The following is a 17,959-nucleotide window of genomic DNA, read 5'->3' on the forward strand; positions in this document are numbered from 1 at the left end:
ACTATATTTTAACTATAATTTAATCAGTGTTTTATTTTATTTGCATCATATTTCATTGTATATTATTTCATTGTATAGTAAATTTTTAGTTTAATTCCTGGCTGGTGTCTATCATTAATTATTATAGTTGGCAGGGTTGTCTAGGACACTACTGACACTATGCTGCTGCAACAGGATCTGGAAAGGTTGAGCAGATGGGCTGAGAGGTGGCAAATGAAGTTTAACATTAACAAATGTAAAGTACTACATACAAATTGTATGGGAAAGAGCAATGTATCAACTCTGTGGTACTACACTGACAGTCGTAGAGAATGAAAGGGACCTGGGGTGGTTGTGCAGGCAAATATGAAGTTCTCTGAGCAGTGCAGGTGGGCTGCAAGAGTAGCTCATGGTGTATTGTCAATGATATATAGGAATTTTTCTAGCAGGAATAAGGAGGTGATTATTCCCTTGTATAAGGCAATGGTCAGGCCACACCTAGAGTATACAGGTCTGGAGGCCTCATTTCAAGAAGGATGTAGAGCTGCTGGAATGAGTACAGAGAAGGGCAACAAGATTAGTGAATGGAACAATGGGGTGCTCTTACGAAGAAAGGCTTAAGTTTTGCAAATTACAGTGTCTGGAGACTAGGCACTGGCGAGGTGATCTGATAGAGGTGTATAAAGCCTTGAATGGTTTGAGCTTGCTCAATGCTGATGGGATTCTTCCTCTTGCTCAGAATAATCACATGAGAGGGCATAAATTCAAATTGAGGAAAGACAGATGTGGAATAGACGTGCGGAAATTTGCCTTTAGCCAGGGGGGTGTGTTTAGTTGGTGGAACAGACTTCCATCCCTTGTCGTGAAAGTTGATAGCCTAAATAAGTTTAAGGCTCAGCTGGACAGGTATTTCGAACGAACAGAGGGGGTGAAGTGGAAGTGGATTTTTTTTTTTTTTTTTGGCTGATGCTGCATAAGCTTGCTTTCTTGCATCAAATGCCTGTACTAATGCTAATACTAAATGGCTTAATTTTGCAAATTGCGGTGTCTGGAGACTAGTCACCTGCAAGGTGATCTGATTGAGGTGTCTGATAGAGGTGTATAAAGCCTTGAATGGTTTGAGCATGCTCAATGCTGATGGGATTCTTCCTCTTGCTCAGAATAATCACCTGAGAGGGCATAAATTCAAATTGAGGAAAGACAGATGTAGGATAGATGTGTAGAAATTTGCCTTTAGCCAGCGGGTAGTTGGTTGGTGGAACAGACTTCCATCCCTTGTTGTGGAAGTTGACAGCCTAAATAAATTTAAGGCTCAGCTGGACATGTATTTCGAACGGACGGAGGGGTGAAATGGGAGAGGTTTTTTTATTTTTATTTTTTTTATTTTGGCTGATGCTGCATAAGCTTGCTTTCTTGCATTATGTGCCTCTACTAATGCTAATGAAAAAAAAAAGTAGAATAAGGAGAATCATTTTTGATACTATGAAAGAAAATGAGAAGTAAACAAAGGGATATAATGTTTGTTTAAAACAGCAGGATGCTTTTTGATAAAGTAATGCAGAATAGAATAGCCAGCACATAGTTATGAGGTGAGCAATTATGATTACAAGGGGATTGTCCACTGTACACCGATGAGCTAAAACATTATGACCAACAAGATGTTGTGCAAATCAAAGCAACTGCAGGTGAACTACAGCACATGTTCAGGTCAGGACACGGTATAAAAAACAACTGATACTGAGCTCAGTTAATCAGTGTTACTCTTGTTCTTCAGATGGGAAAAGCAGTGGACTTAAGTGCATTTGACAAGGTAAAATTGTAATGGCCAGATGACTGGGTCAGAGCAGATCCAAAATGGCATGGCTGGTGGGATTCTCACAGTCAGCCACAGTTAGTTCCTACCAAAAGTGGTCCAAGGAGGGAGGGAACCCACGAACTGCTGGCGAGGCGTTGGACGACCACAGCTCATCAATGCTCGCGGTGAGCGAAGGCTCACCCGGATGGTATGTGGCAACAGAAGGGCAACTGTGGCGTGACTTGCCAGTAATTGGAATGCCGGTAACAGGAAAAATGTGTCAAAACACACAGTACATCGAACCCTGCTGAAAATGAGGCTGCATAGCTGCAGGCTGCTCCGAGTGCTAACCACAGTTCACCAGTGACAGCGCCTACAATGGGCAAGTGAGCATCGAAACTGGACCTTGAGTGATGGGAAGAAGGTTGTCTGGTCCGATGAATCATGTTTCCTGTTGCACCGTGTGGATGGCTAGGTATGCGTGTATCATTTACCTGGGGAAGTGATGGCACCTGGATGCACTGTGGGATGAAAACAAGCCGGTGGTGGCAGTGTCATGCTTTGGGCAACGTTCTACTGGGATACCCTGGTTCCAGTCATCCATGTGCTGGGCACTCTGACGTCTACCACCTAACTAAACGTTTGGATATGGGTTTCTGTCTTCGTCCTTCACCTGCCTCCCCCTTCTACTGGTGGGGCCTGGCCCACTGATTTTTTTGGGGTTGCCTTTTCTATTGTTCCCATACTCCTGTCTTTTACTCCATTTTTGGGCTCTCCCCCCCCCACTCTGCCTAAACTGTCAGCATAGACCCCCACACAATGTCAAAATTCAACAACGTCTAAAATTAAACTGCATTAACATAAACCTCTTTCGGTCTTACCTCAATTCCAGGATTACCCCCCCCCCCTTTTTTTTCTACTGAAATCACAGGAAATTAAGTGGCAGGACCTGACAGAGTGAGCATTTAAAATTACTGGGTACCTGGTATGCCTCCACAAGACAATTGAACAGTGTTGGACCCAGCAGGGGTCTAGCGGCTAAATGGCCTGAAGAACAACGATACATAACACTACACTTACAAAATCCATACACTTTTAAATCTCTGGCCTTTACTGTGAACTATTACACCTACAATGAAAGCAATGCGGAGAAGGGGGGAAACCCCTGGTACCGTTAGACATCATTGCTGACCAGGTACACCCTTTCATGGCAACGGTCCTCCTATCTGCCAGTGTCATCTTTTAGCAAGATAATGCGCCATGCCACACCGCCTGGATTGTTCAAGACTGGTTCACGGAACATGAGGAAGACTTCCAATTATTGCCCTAGCCTCCAAATTCCCCAGACATCAATCCATCGAGCATCTTCCCTTTACACCCATCCAGTCACTCCAAATGTTTGTCTAGTTCAGCCTTAAATTTATTTAAGTTATCAACTTCCACAACAGATGGAAGTCTGTTCAAGCAAACTTCGCCTCATCTATTCTACAACTGCCTTTCCTCAATTTAAATCTATACCTCCCTTGGATTCTTAATCTGAGCAAGTGGAAGTATTCCATCAGCATTCCGCATGCTCAAACCATTCAAAGCCTTATACAACTCGATCAGATCATCTCACAGGTGCTGCAACTTGCAACACTTAGGCCTCTCTTGGTAAGAGCACTCCTTTGTTCCTCTCACCAGTCGTGTTGCCCTTCTCTGTACTTGTTCTAGCAACTCTACATCCTTCCTAAAATGAGGCTTCCAGGCATTCTCCTGTACTCAGTACTCAAGGTGTGGCCTGATCACAGGGACAGTGGCAGTTAACTTGCTTTGACGTATAAACTCTGGACAGGCTTGGTGGTGAAGTGGGTCTAGCCATCATAGTACACTGTTCTTAGTTTATGCATACACTTGAGTCACATAGTCTAATTTAGATCACACAATTGCACGATAAAGGCAGAGTAAAATGCAGAAGTCTGCACCCCATTTATTGGAAGAGTCTGCATCCTATTTATTGGAGCACATAGGAGGTTCAATCCCCTCGTGCACTTTGTCTGCATTTAACTTATATATAGTAAAAATGTCAACTTCTTATCGAATATGAGCCCCAAGAATTTTGTCTTGGGTGCTACTGGAATGATGTTTTGTCCGAGCTTGAGTTCTGGTTCAAGGTGTAGGTTACATTTGCGACACAAATGTATGTAAATGGTCTTCTGAGGTGAGAACCTAAATCCATTGGCCATTGCCCAAGAATAAAAATGTCAATGGCATGCTGTAATTGCCTTTCAATAACCCTCATGTTGCATGACTGCAAAAGATGGTGAAGTCATCAAGCACACTGTGGGTAACTACTCAGGTGTGAACCAACGTAAGCAAGGGTGGAGAGTGGCACCCACACCACATGGAGGAATGCCGCCCCTCTGTGTTACCAGGCAATACTAGGTGGTTGATGATTCTCATCGTCCGGTGCAATACCACCACTTTTTTGCTTTTTGAAGTGGTGAAAACCATGTTTAGTCTGCAGAGCTAAGTTCCAGTCAACCCTTTCCCATCTCTTCCATAATGCAGTATGAGTGATGACTTTTGAGATTATGATGAACATCATGGCAAGATCCAATCTTCCTTACATTTTGAGGATACAGATGTAAAATGGTGTTCGCAGGCTGGCTGCTAATTAGTACACTGGACCAAACCTCTAGGAGACTTCCAGATCAGCTATCTCTACTCTGACAGATAATAACTGGAGGGAATCCAAGTAGCGTGTGCATGCGGGGGGCATCTATCTGGGTATATTCTTACCGTGTGTATGCCATATCTAAAAATTTCATTACTTCATACAGCATGTGCCCCCCTTACTTTTTTTTACTATTGAATACACCATGAATTGTCAAACTAATAGAGTAAGCTTATCTGTGAAAAGATCTAAACCTCCCAAACACTTCCTAGTTCATTTCACAAACATACATGGTTTCAATTCTAATCTCAATGATGTCCATTTCCACTTGCAATCTGCCAAACCCCATACACTTTTTTCTGACAGAATCTCGGTTATCGGTTGATTCAACTACTGCTCATCTCAGTTGTCCAAATTATTCGCTGTATGATTTCTTTCACCTCAAAGGTTGTACTTGTGCATATGTCCATTCCGATATTCCCTGTCAGAGACTTGGTAATTAGGATTGTCCTCTTTTCGCTCTGCTCTGGCTTAAAATATCTTTACCTCATTGTGTAAAATTCATCTGTTGTCTCTACCATTCTCCCAACTCCACTAATCACTTGAAGTTCTTTGACTTTCTCTCTTTACTACTTGACTTTCTCCAGTCCAACTTTCCTAACAGTGAGGTAATTTTCCTTGGTGATTTTAATGTTCACAACTCCAGCTAGCTTCTGTTTTCTAGTCACACTGACCCAGCTGGTCGAGATGCTGAGGCTTTTGCAATTACTAATGACCTTGCACAGATTGTTCATTTACCTTCAAGAATACTGGACAATCCTAACCATACAGCCAACAAGCTTGATCTTTTTCTCACAAATAACCCTTCTAAGTACACAGATGAAGTGAGTGGTCCTTTAGGCACCTCAGATCACAACTTGCTGATTGTCTCTTCTCCCATGGAGCCTTTTTCTTGTGGCTATTCCCAACCTCGTATTGCTTGGCATTACAAGGATGCAACATGGGGTGACCTGCAAGATTTCTTTTCTTCTTTTCCTTGGTCAGATTACTGTTTCAAAACTTCTGATGTCAACGTTTGCTCAGATTGTGTCCGCAAATTTATTCTTGTAGGAATGGAATCCTTTATTCCACACTCCACTTTAAAATCTCATCCTTTATCTAAACCTTGGTTTTCCAATAAATGTGCTAAGGGTATTCAAGAGAAGAATGTTGTATATCGTAATTGGCTTTTTTACAATTCTTCAGTTTCATTTTCTGCCTACACCAAAGCTCGCAATATTTGCAAAGCAGTTATAAATCAGTCCAAACTAGATTTTGAATAGGCTAAGAGTAGAAAACCTACTTCTTGCCCTAATGGTAGGAGAGCATTCTGGTCTCTAGCCAAAGCTATTGGCCACAACTTTTGCCTATCTCTGCTCCCACCTCTGTCAAAACCAGATGGTTCTGTTGTCACTTCAGCTAAAGATAAAGCTGACCTGCTAGCATCCCATTTTCCTTCCAACTCATGTAGTAACGATCTGGTTAAAACACCTCTCACCACTCCCAACATGCTTCATTCAATGACTCCTGTGGTCTTGCATCAAAAGGATGTCAGAAGGATTTTGACGAATCTTGATGCAAAGAAAGCTGCAGGTTCTGATGGTATTTCTCCATTTGTTCTCAAAACCTGTGCTCCTGAACTTACTCCTGTTCTTTGCTGCCTTTTTTTCACTTTCTTATTCCAAAGATGTTTTTCCTTCTGCTTGGTAATTTTCTCATATCCAGCCAGTTCCTAAAAAAAGGGTGACAAATCTCTCCCATCCAATTATCATCCCATTACAATTACTTCTACTCTTTCTAAAGTAATGGAGAAATCAATTAACCGCCAACTCTTAAACTACCTAGAAACATTCAGTCTGATCAACGAATTCCAGTATGGATTCCGTCATTGTTGATCCACTGGTGATATTCTGGCTTATGTTACCCATTTATGGACAAATTCAATGGAAAAGTTTGGTGAAACATAAGCAGTTGCTCAAAGGCTTTCGATCATGTTTGGCATAAAGGTTTGCCAACTGTTTTTTTGTAATTGGTTATCCAGTTTTCTCTCTGATCACTCACTGATGGCTCTCTGTCTTCTAACTTCTCCATGAATGCTAGTGTCCCCCAAGGTTCAGTTCTTTCCCTCACTCTTTTCCTCTTGTATATTAAATACCTTCTTCCATTGACTGGAAATCCTATCCATAGTTTTGCCGATGATAGCCAATTATATTCCACTTTCCATTTTTAGAAACCTTGTCCTGCTCAATCAGATTCAACTTCTCGAATATCCATTACCAATTCCTTAAATGGTGATCTTCAGGTAATTCTCCAGTGGGGTAAAGACAACTTAGCTGATTTCAATCCTTCTAAAACTCAGTCTTGTCTTATATCTCACAAAAAGGATTCTTCTGCTTCTATGCTTATCTTTGGTGACACTATGATTTCTAGGCAAGATGATATATCTCTTTTGGGGATTACCCTAACTTCTAATCTGTCTTGGCACAAGCGCATTACAAATATTGCTTCCTCTGCGTCTAAAAAACTTGGTTTTCTCTTTCGCTCTCGGTGTCACTTTTCTTCCAAACAGCTGTTCACTCTGTACAAATCGCAACTCTGCCCTACCATGGAATATTGTTCCCACATCTGGGGCAGTGCCCCTAGAACTTCTCTCAGGCTTCTAGATTTCATTCAGAAGTGGGCAGTTATGTTAATTAATGACTCCTCTCTGACTTCTCTCTAACAGAGAGGAGTCATTAACTAAGAGTCTCTCCACTCACTGTCTCATAGACATACTGTTTCTGCTGTATGCCTTTTCTACAGTTACTTCCATGGGCATTGTTCTTCTGAATTGACTTCTATAATTTGCACTCTCTCTTTCAAAACAGTGTGAACATGTGCCGCCACCAGCCAATATCCATTTACTGTCCAACTTCAAACTCACAGGACCAACTTTTCATCTTCCTCGTTTATTCATTCAACTGCTGTTTTCTGGAACAACCTTCCTTCATACGAATTTCCTGAAAATTACAGTCTACAGAAGTTCAAGTCTAATGTCAACAAATATCTTCTTTTATCTTCTCAACCTCCAACCCAAGCATGGTACTAAGTACTATAGGTTCTAATACCTTTCGTGTTTGGGGTTTTCATAAAAAAAAAAGGGTGGCACTTAGCACAGAGCCCTGTGGGATCCCTTCTTCTTGTACATATGTTTAGGAGAGGACTTGTTGGTATAAATCTTTAAAGGACCTGTGCTGAAGGAAGTCAGATCTCTCAGGATACCAAAATACCATGTGTGTCGAGGTATCAAGGCATACCATGATGAGATGCTCATTTCGGATGAATGCATTCCTGATGTTTGTTTCTACTTTGACCATAAGGTCCAGTGCTGATCAATTTTTTCTGAAACCAAACTGATTATCAGAGATTAGGTTTTTAGAGTGAAGAAATCAAGTAAGTCAACAGTGAATTCTTTTTTCCAGGGTTTTACTTAAGCAGTTGGTGAGAGAAATGGGTCTATAGTTTTGAGGAATAGACTGACCTTTCCCTGGTTTGGGAATTGCTTTTATATAGGAGTGATTCCAGGAACTGAGGAAAGAATGTTCAAGAAAGATGCAATTGAAAAAGGTGAGCAGTGAAGAGACTGATTTTTATCTAAGTGTTGGAGCATTATGTAATATATTCCATCAGGGCCCGCAGCACTGTTTTTTAAGGTAGATTGAAGTTCAAGCTTTGTAAGTGGTTGATTGTGGGGTGAAGACATCTGAAGTTAAAATGGGATTTTTCGGCTAATACTTTGATCTTCTGGGATGATGGATCATATACTATTGAGGCAGACAACCATGAAAATACAGTCCCTAGGGTATTCGCTATCTCTGTGGGAGTAAATAGCTCCTGCCCATTCCAGTTGAGAAGTGGGGAGAATAATAGAGGAAATTTGCCATTTAGCTGTTTGATTTTTCTCAATATTATTCTTGTGTCAGTATTTTTATAAATCAAGCTTGCAAATCAAATTCAAGTCTCTTTTAGCTTCCTTCCTAATGTGACAGGCCTTGGCTGTAAATCTTTTGTAATTTATAAGATTGACCATGGTAGGATATTTGCAAAACAAAATTCCACGCTCTATATTTTTTTCTTTTTTTGCGCACTTACACCCTTCATTCCACCAATAATTTATGTTTCTATGGATTGTTGACTGTGATTGTGGAATAGCAATAGATGCAGCAGTCAGTATTTGTCCTGGCTTCAATGTGATCGGCAACTGTCTTGATTGGCGGGATTATGATGATGTGGTCATCAAAGGCCACATGGAAAGTGAACTCTGCCCAATCTGCTTTGGAAAATTTCCATTTTATGAGTTTTTCTGAAATTATGGAATGTGCTGTTTGAATTTTAGATATTACTGGGAAGTGATCACTGCTGAGCGGATTGTCAAGGGACATCTACTCAATACTAGGAAAGAGGAACAGAGAGTAGATGGAGAGATCTATTGCAGAGGTTGTACCTGTAGAGAGATGGTTGTAAGTTGGTGAGCCAGTATTTAGGTTTTTTTTTCTGTCAGTGAGCAATTCATTGAGTTGTCCTCATCCGTCTGCATTGGGAGACCCCACCCCCTACAATGGATGGTGTCCATTGAAGTCACCCAATAAACAGATAGGGGTTGGCAACTGCAGAATACGATCTTCGAGTTAATGAATGGTATAGGGTTGACTGGGCAGGAGGGAGAGGGAGAGAGAGAGAGACAAATGTCACAGTAATACTAATCATTATACACGTCTCAAGAGCTTCAATTGAGGTTTGTAGGGGAATTCGTCTGCAAGGTACTCTTGAATCTAGGAGTATGGCTACCCCCTCCATGAGCAGTATTTGTAACAGTTCTGTCTTTCCTAAAAAGAGTATAATTTTCAACTAAAACATGTGGTGTTTAATTTGTCTCTTGTAAACAGATGCCTGTAGGATGATAATGATTGATTAGCTCAAAGATATCATCAATGTTACTGTGAATTCCTCTATAGTTCCATCGTATGATATGATGCATTATTTGATTTTGTTGCATGAGGATGTTTCTGACTCTTTTTTTTTATTCCCAGGCTGTTTATGGCGATCGGGCTTCACTTTCTTCTTGGAAAGTTTTGGTGTCCAGTATCTGTGTCATCTTCTGCATGAAGGTCTAGGATAGCTTCATTTGGGTCTACATTATTATCAGTACCCTTGTTTACTAAAGTGATATTATTTGTCTTCCTATTTGGAGCTGAGTCTGTTTTTAATTTTTTAATATCTGATGATCTATGTGGTGTGACTGGTGGAACTGCAACTAGGGTGTTGTTGGCCCTGTCTACTACCTTTTGCTCCTTAGGAGTTGGTTTCATCGACAATGACAGTATAGATTGGGCCCGGTCTGCAATTGATATGGTTGGGGAGAACTGATCATTCTGTTTGTGTTGCCGTTGATTGATATTTTTTCATTAGTGCTGCATATGCGTTTTTAGGTGTATTGAGCATAATTTGTTTTTTAGCCTCTTTGTATGAAACATTTCGTTCTACCTGTACTTCTGGATTTTTTTCCCTGTTTTCCAGAAATCACATGATTTTGAATAGGCTGGACGTATGCCTCTGCAATTAGGATAGTGCAATGTTTTAGCATCACAGTCTGTTTGCAAATGTTTTTTGAAACCACAGTTTGGACAGACAGGATTTCCTCTACAAGCCATTTGTGAGTGACCAAATTTTTGGCACTTGTAGCACCTTATAGGATTCAGAATATAAGGTTGTACTCGGCAGTTCAGATAGCCAGCTTTGACACTAGATGGTAAGATAGGTGATTTGAATGTCAGAATAATGTGGGTGGGAATAAGATCTCTATCTTTCCTAATCATGATGCATTTGACTTGAATCACTTTTTGATGTTTCAGTTCCTAGACCAGTTCAGCTTCTGTTACATTGATCAGATCCCAGTCTGCAATTGCTCCCTTGGAGGTGTTTAATGTTGCATGTGGGGTGCAACATTTGGAGGCCTACCTGTATGGGTAGTCCTGCAAATGTTGTTAGATTCAGCAGAGTCTCAGAATGTTTACGACTCGCTGTTTCAACCAATAGGTCTCCAGATCTGTCTTCTCATCATTTTAGGAGAGTCCGCCACATTTTCTTAGCATTTCTGTATGAGAAATGGAGATAAAGTGCTCAAAGATTTATCTGACAGAGAGAGAGAGAGAGAGAGAGAGAGAGTAAGATAAGGAATGATGGGCATTTCTGTTGTTCTGGGTTGTTCGGCTGTTCTGGATTCTTTTTGATTTTGTTGCATCATAGTTAGATTCATGATCAGCATCGCTAACAGTATTAGATGAGCACCTAGGCTGCTTAAGTGCAGGATAATTGTCATATTCCATGATTAGCTCATTTTTGCCCCAAGGGGTTAACTTTCCCCTCCTAGGTTTCTGGCTGTACCACGAGGAGGCAGGAGCAGTGCTGCAAGGAGGTCAAGCAGATAGAAAAGTTAATTGATTAGTAAATAAAGAAATGTATGTAATAAAGAAGAAAGGTGAATTTCCCCTCTTTGTTCTTACTTGAGGCTTTTCAAGTATAGAACTGGTTTATAAATGAACTGCTGATAATAAATGATATAACTCAAAAAGAACTTATCACTGGGAAAAATCACAGTTTAATTCGCAATAGAAACACTTGACTTCGAATTTGCTTGGCACCCGGGGCCCATACAGAAAAGAACAGAAAGATTAGTCAGGGGAATATTAGGGTCCTTTTACTAGGAAAGGCTTCAGTTCTGAAAATTGCAGTGGGTCAAGACTAGACACTTGTTTGTTGTTGTTTGTTATTTGGTATTTAGGAGCATTAGCAACTAAGGCCATATTACTCCGAGGATATGCGGTGGTCATTCCCTGACCTTTCCGCACTAGACACTTGTGAAACGATCCGATTGGAATGTTTAAGGCTCTTAATGGATTGAACAGGCTCAGAGCCAATGTGATTCTTCCTCCTGTTCAGACAAGGTTGTACAGAAGAGCTGGGCTGCCGGAAGTGGGTAGGCAAGGTAAGTGTCGCTTATGGGCAGCAGTTCAGGAAGGAGCCAAAAAAATTTTTGACATATACAAGTTGGATCTCTGTTTAACAAACTTCTTTATAGAGAAATTTTCTATTTAGCGATTATTTTACAATTCCCCTGGGTAAATTACATTTATAATAGTTTCAGTAGAATGAAGAAAATTTCCATATGACGAAATTTCCAAATAACAGATTACGAGAGACTTTACTGGGAACGTATAATCTCTGGCCTACAGGCAGTTGAGTCATTAAGTATTGCTGCTAAGCACAAATTAAGAGCCAAAGGGATTACCATTCTGCAACTTAGTGTTACTCTTAAAACCTAAACAACCACCTGTCGCACATACCCAGAAGTCACGATGGTCATCTGATTGGTTTTATACAATCAGATGATAAATGCGACTTCCATCATTTACCAGTATTCAACATGGCAGGCAAATAATTCATTTGAGATAAATATAGTACATGAAATTGCAGACGTGTTAAGTTGTTTATCTGGATCTGTGTTTCATATTTATATTTTGCAGTTATAAAATTTTCTTTTTCTTCAAGTTCTCTGCCCTCTGGCAGGTTCAGGGCTCCATTGACACGCTTCTCGACCTTGTGCTCTAATTTTAATTCCTGCATAATTTCCTCTTATCATCCAATCCATCATTCAAATTCTCCTCCTCCTCCTCCCAACAGTTCTCTTCCCACACATCTACCGCTCAGTCCCTTTCCTCTACATGCTTTCTCTTCTCAGTACATGTCCTGTAAAGTTATTTTGTCTCCTTCTTAATTCTTTACTAATATTCTCTCTTCTACTTTCCTCAAAATCTCATTACTCACTACTCACTCTGTCCACCCATTTCACCCTTTCCATTCTCCTCTACACCCACATCTCGAAAGCTTCTATGCATCTAATCTCCTCTTTCCCAGTGTCCAAGTTTCAGAGCCATTATTAATGTTTTCACTATTTGCTTTCTTAATTTCTTCTTAATAGTTCTTTTCCATTACTAAATGCCTCTTTGCCCATTGCAATTCTTGTTTTTATTTCTTCCAGGCTTTTTCCATTTTCTGTCATTATGCTTCCCAAGTACCTGTATCTGTCAACCTGTTCCAATATTATTCCATCTAATATTACATTGCTTCTTCCTGGCCTCTTTCAAATTAACATTACATTGGTTTGATTGCTGTTAATCTTCATATTTTACTCCTTTATTACGTATACAGAGCAAGGAGCTCTGTAATTCTTCATTATTAGCAATCAATATCCAGTCATCTGCAAATCTTATTGTCTTTATCTTCTCCCCTCCTATTTTTACACCTCCTTTCAGCTATTCTTTGAATTCTTTCACCATTGCTTCTGCATATAAATCAAATAGCATGGGGGACATGGAACATCCTTGCCTTACACCCCTACTAACGGGAAATCATGGAATATTTTCAAGAAAATAGAACAGAGGAAGCATTCCAAAAAATTCTCGATTTGGCGAATAATATGGTTACTATCATTGGAATTTCTGCTTAGTTCCCAGAAGAAAGCACTGTAAGGAAAAGATTGAAAAGACGTCATTTCGATTATGAAAGTAGAGAGGAAGCTATTCAGGATCCATAACAAAATTATTTTTTTCTTTCAAATTATGGACACAACAATTTTCTCGTTAACTGAAAGGTTCAGAAATATGAAAGAACATGAAGAAATATGACTAAGGCGCATTTAGGGCTAGAGCCTCAAGCTGCGAACAAATTTGGACTATGTATATATAAAGTGCTTTAGCATCATAATACACAGCCATTTCTGAATAAACAGAAAATTTTTAAGGCGGCATCGTTTTGGGTTATATCTCATATTGTGAATACCTTCACAACGAGTTGCCATGATATTGCACTACTTCGAATAAGTAACGCTTCACCTAAATAGAAGACTAATGTTACTTATTCTCAGATAGGTGCCACCACCCAGATGGCACCGTTTCAGGCTATTTGGCCCTTCTTCGGTGAGTGGGTAGGTACCGAAGTGATGCAATGATGGCAAAAACAGTTATGAAGTATAACTCCACAATATGAGAGATGCCTGATGGTGTATGATATATTTAGACTAAGGCGCATTTAGGGCTAGAGCCTCAAGCTGCGAACAAATTTCGTTCGAAGACTAATGTTACTTATTCTCAGATAGGTGGTACCTATCTGAGAATAAGTAAAATTTTCTGTTTATTCAGAAATGGCTGTGTATTATGATGCTAAAGCACTTTATATATACATGAAGAAATATTTAAAATATTTGATAATATATTTGAATTGAAAAAAATGATCATATAATGATTTCTTAAATCTTTGCAAAGGTTTACTTATTAAATTAAGTGACATTGATCATAATGAGTCTGATATTGATGGTTTAGCATTACTGAAGAACTTAAGAATTTATATTAAAGGCAATACTACTCCATCCGAAGTGTTACAATATATTTTTAAAAGAAAGTTTAAAGATACTTTTCCAAATGTAGCAGTTGCATTAAGGATTTATGCAAATGAGGGGAACAAAGAAATTAAGCCAAGAAAGGCTTAATTTCTGCAAATTGCAGCATCAGGAGTCTAGACGCCTGCGAGATGATCAGATTGAGGTGTATAAGGCCTTGAATGGGTTGAGCAGGCTCAATTGTGATGGGATTCTTCCTCTTGCTCAGTTTACGAACCTGAGCATGCATAGATTCAAATTGAGGAAAGACAGTTGTAGAAAAGATATTCGAAAATTTGCATTTAGCCAGCAGGTGGTTGATTGCTGGAACAAACTTCTATCTGTCGTTGTGGAAGTTGATAGCTTAAATAAATTCAAGGAAGAACTGGACAAACTTTTGGAGCAGATGGAGAGATGAATGGGAAAATGGGTTCCCCCCCCCCCTTTTTAAAAATTTTTGGCTGATGCTGTATAAGCTTGCCTTATATGTCACTATTAATATTGTTTCTGACTTTATCAGTTTCAGTTGCCTCAGGTGAATGCATTTTTCAAAATTATTCAAAAATTATTTACGATTGACAGTGTCTCAATAATTTCAATAGAAAATCACCTTTTGGAACAAATAAACATAAATGAAATAATTAATAAATTCGCATCTCTTAAAGCAAGGAAACATAAATCTGTATAATTTTCCTTTTATTTTATTATTGCAATAGAGTACGATTACTGCGATTTAGAATTTAAAGTTTATTTCCAGAATGTCAGAATGATTTTGTTATTTCTGTTTATTGTTTCATTATATTATATATGTGAGATTTGTTGTAATTCTTTTCTTTTTCAATAAATTAATAATAATTATTTAACCTCATTTTATTTTTTAATTGAAATATTTTGGGGCAGCAAATTTGATTTTGCTTACTGGCGGCACATAGAGTTGCAGTGGCCCTGCACAAGAGTGAGCATAATTTCAAATTGAGGGAGGATGGTGCAGGAAAATGTGCAGAGATTTACCTTCTTTTTTTTATGTCAGTAGTTTGAATAAATTCAAGGGAATTTATTCAAATATGTGGGAAGATTATTTATATGTGGGAAGATTATTTGGCAGATCCTGCATAAGCTTGCCTTCTTACATCACTTTTCGCTAATAATATTTCACAGGGGAAAATGCTATTTTCATGTAGTCTGTGAAGGAATTTGAACTGAGATATCTTCAAACTTCCAGCAATGTTTCCATAATTTAGAAGAATGCGAGAAGCTTGCATATTATATGCAGAGGAGGATAACTGAGCGACAGCATATAATAATGTCATATACTAATTTTTTTAGAAAAATAAAGCCTTCAAAAGTTTTGATCAGACCTCATATTATGATACACTTCAGAATTTTTCACCTTTATTAGCACATGCTATCCAATGCATCTCTAGAGTTTCTGTCACTTCTCTCCCAATTAGATAGGTAAATACCCGTACCTATAAACATAGAAAATAAATAAATTAGGAATTTGAGAATGAAACATTATATGGTGAAGTATTTTTTTTACCATACAATGTTTCACAATGAAAAATTGTGTGTTTTTTTAAAAATGAAATGTTGTTTCATTCTAAAACTTAAGTGAAGTATAAAATACAATTATGTGAATTTCATACTTCACTTAAGTATGAAATACACTTAATTGTGATTAAAATGCAGGTCCTTTTCTCAGTTAATAACTATGCAAAATTCTAATTATACTGTGCCTCAATGAAAAGACTATCTTTTAAGTGAGGCACAACCTCCAGTATTATTTTAAAATTATTATAAAATATTATCATTATGACTGGGTTGCTTTAAAACTTACAGTTAGTACTGAACATCTTTGCAGTAGTACTAAATCATCCATACAACCACAAATCAGATTACTCAGAAAACATAGGGAACAGACAACCTGTCATTTGATTTAACTTTAATACTCATGAAAAAATATAAATGGTTCAAATTTTTTTTTTTATAAAATTGATATAACTTTAAATATACTGAAATAATGAAATTGCATATTCCACAGATAGGCATATGCCCATCTCCTATAAGATGGCAACAGCAGTAAAACTATTGCAAGTATCAGAAATAAATTGACATCCCTAAAATGAAAATTATAGCGATGTAAATTTCACTTATAGTGCAGCTGAGGACAAAGGTGGTGACTATTTTGCTTATAGACATGTTCGATGCCTTAAAAAACAAAAAAACAAACAGAAAAAAAAAAAAAAAAAAGTTCTTTAACTTAATATTGAAGAATGATAAAACTATGCCAAATCAAATATAAAGAATAATAAAAAAATAATTATGTGAAAAGAAATATGTAACGGCTAAATATGTTTGGCTTTAATATTTACAATATCTGCTGTTCAGAAAAAATGGTGATGGAGACAAAACCATATTAGGAGATTATGTATCTAAATTAGTATTATACATGCTCAGATTGCATATTTATATGAGGATAAACATGAATTGTTGAGGAGGAAAATGCAGTGGATTGATAATGGGTGCAGTTTACCTTTTTTTTTATGATGATAAACTCCCAAGTTTCTATAAAAATAAATGAATAAATAAACAACCCTTATTGAAAGACAAACTAATACAGTCACAGTGAAATTAAAGCCCATTAAAGCTCTTTCTTCCCAGATGGGAACCAAACTCAACCTTCTTTTGTACTTCTACAAGATGGGCAGGGCAGGGGGAGGGTTAAATATTGTTGAATTAGTTGATCACATAATTAAACCTTGATCAAATAATTAGTTTCTGCCAAGATGGACTTAAGCCTTGATCATATATTGCTGATGACAAATAAGAATATATCTTTGAAAATTCATGAGAGGTATCAAAAGAACCCCAGGGTCTCACATCTGGTGAGTATGGGCTTGGCATTCCCAGGGTCCTCAGCAGGATATCATCATTCTTTTCTTTCTTGGTGATTTCCTTCTGCTTCTGACTATCTCTCTCTCTCTCTCTCTCTCTCTCTCTCTCTCTCTCACAGGGTAACTCAGAAATGTTTTTTTTTTTTTTGCTGGTGCATCATAAGCCTCAGGCTTCCTTGCACCATAGGCTAATAATAATGATAATAACTTGGAACTACAACCCTAAGTTTACTTATTTGTTAAAACAAGGATGGAATACTGTAACAAATCACCACTGTCTGTGTGGTTTTTTCATCAGTTGCAATATCCTAAATGAAGAGCATTTTTGCAACCAAAAGAGGTCGGCGTTCTAGGAGGTAAGATCTGGAATGATGTGGGCACTATCACATTTTAAGATATTTGTAAAATAACAATTTAATATAACTTTCTGGAAAGAATAAATGTTTCGTATCTTAACAGATATATCCATTGGGATATATCTCTAAAGAAGGGAGGCTATGTAATTTTGCTGCATAGTTAAGAAGCAATACTTTTCTCCTAAGATGTAGTGGAGGCTCATTGGCATTTACAGTGGTGGACATAAAAACTGCATCACTTGAGAATTTTGAAAATAATGTGTTTTGTGCTGCATTGTGGGTTGCAGAAATGTTCGCAATGCATTTGTTAGATGAATATATATCTCTGTGAATGAAATCCAATAAAAAGACTTCACCTGATATACCTAATTGCCATAAATAGGTTCCCAAAAGGTCAAATGCGTAATTAATGGAAATATAAAAAATCATGCAAATGGCAATCATGACAACCAAACATACATTTTATTGCATTTACATGTAGAAACTGAAATGAAAAGTTAACGTTAACAGTATTATATGCTGTAAATCAGCAAAATAAGTCCTCAATATTTTGTTGTTCCTCCTCGAGCTACAATTACAGCCTTGCAACAATCTGGCATAGAGTTAATCAATCTCTGGATACATGGTTGTATTTCGTGGTGGCACACCCTTATAATGTTCTCTTTCTTCTGAGCAATTTTAGACAACATTATGTACCAGCAATTTTCAATAAGGTTCAAATCTAGACTGTTGCCAGGCCAGTCCAACACTGTAATGCCAGCATTTCTG

General features: G+C 38.2%; 1 protein-coding gene across 2 annotated transcripts in view; it reads right to left on the minus strand.

Moving 5' to 3' along the window:
• LOC150078580 (voltage-dependent calcium channel subunit alpha-2/delta-3-like) overlaps positions 1 to 17,959 on the minus strand; it is a 1,140,037-nt gene that overhangs the window by 730,388 nt on the left and 391,690 nt on the right. For both annotated transcript variants that reach the window (XM_090384275.1, XM_090384274.1), the window contains exon 12: positions 15,332 to 15,410. In XM_090384275.1, the coding sequence (XP_090240401.1) occupies positions 15,332 to 15,410 (79 nt within the window). The remainder of the gene's footprint in view (positions 1 to 15,331; positions 15,411 to 17,959) is intronic.

Source organism: Mastigoproctus giganteus, chromosome 11, assembly GCF_048544385.1.
Source record: "Mastigoproctus giganteus isolate SK-2022 chromosome 11, ASM4854438v1, whole genome shotgun sequence".
Lineage (NCBI taxonomy): Eukaryota > Metazoa > Arthropoda > Arachnida > Uropygi > Thelyphonidae > Mastigoproctus > Mastigoproctus giganteus.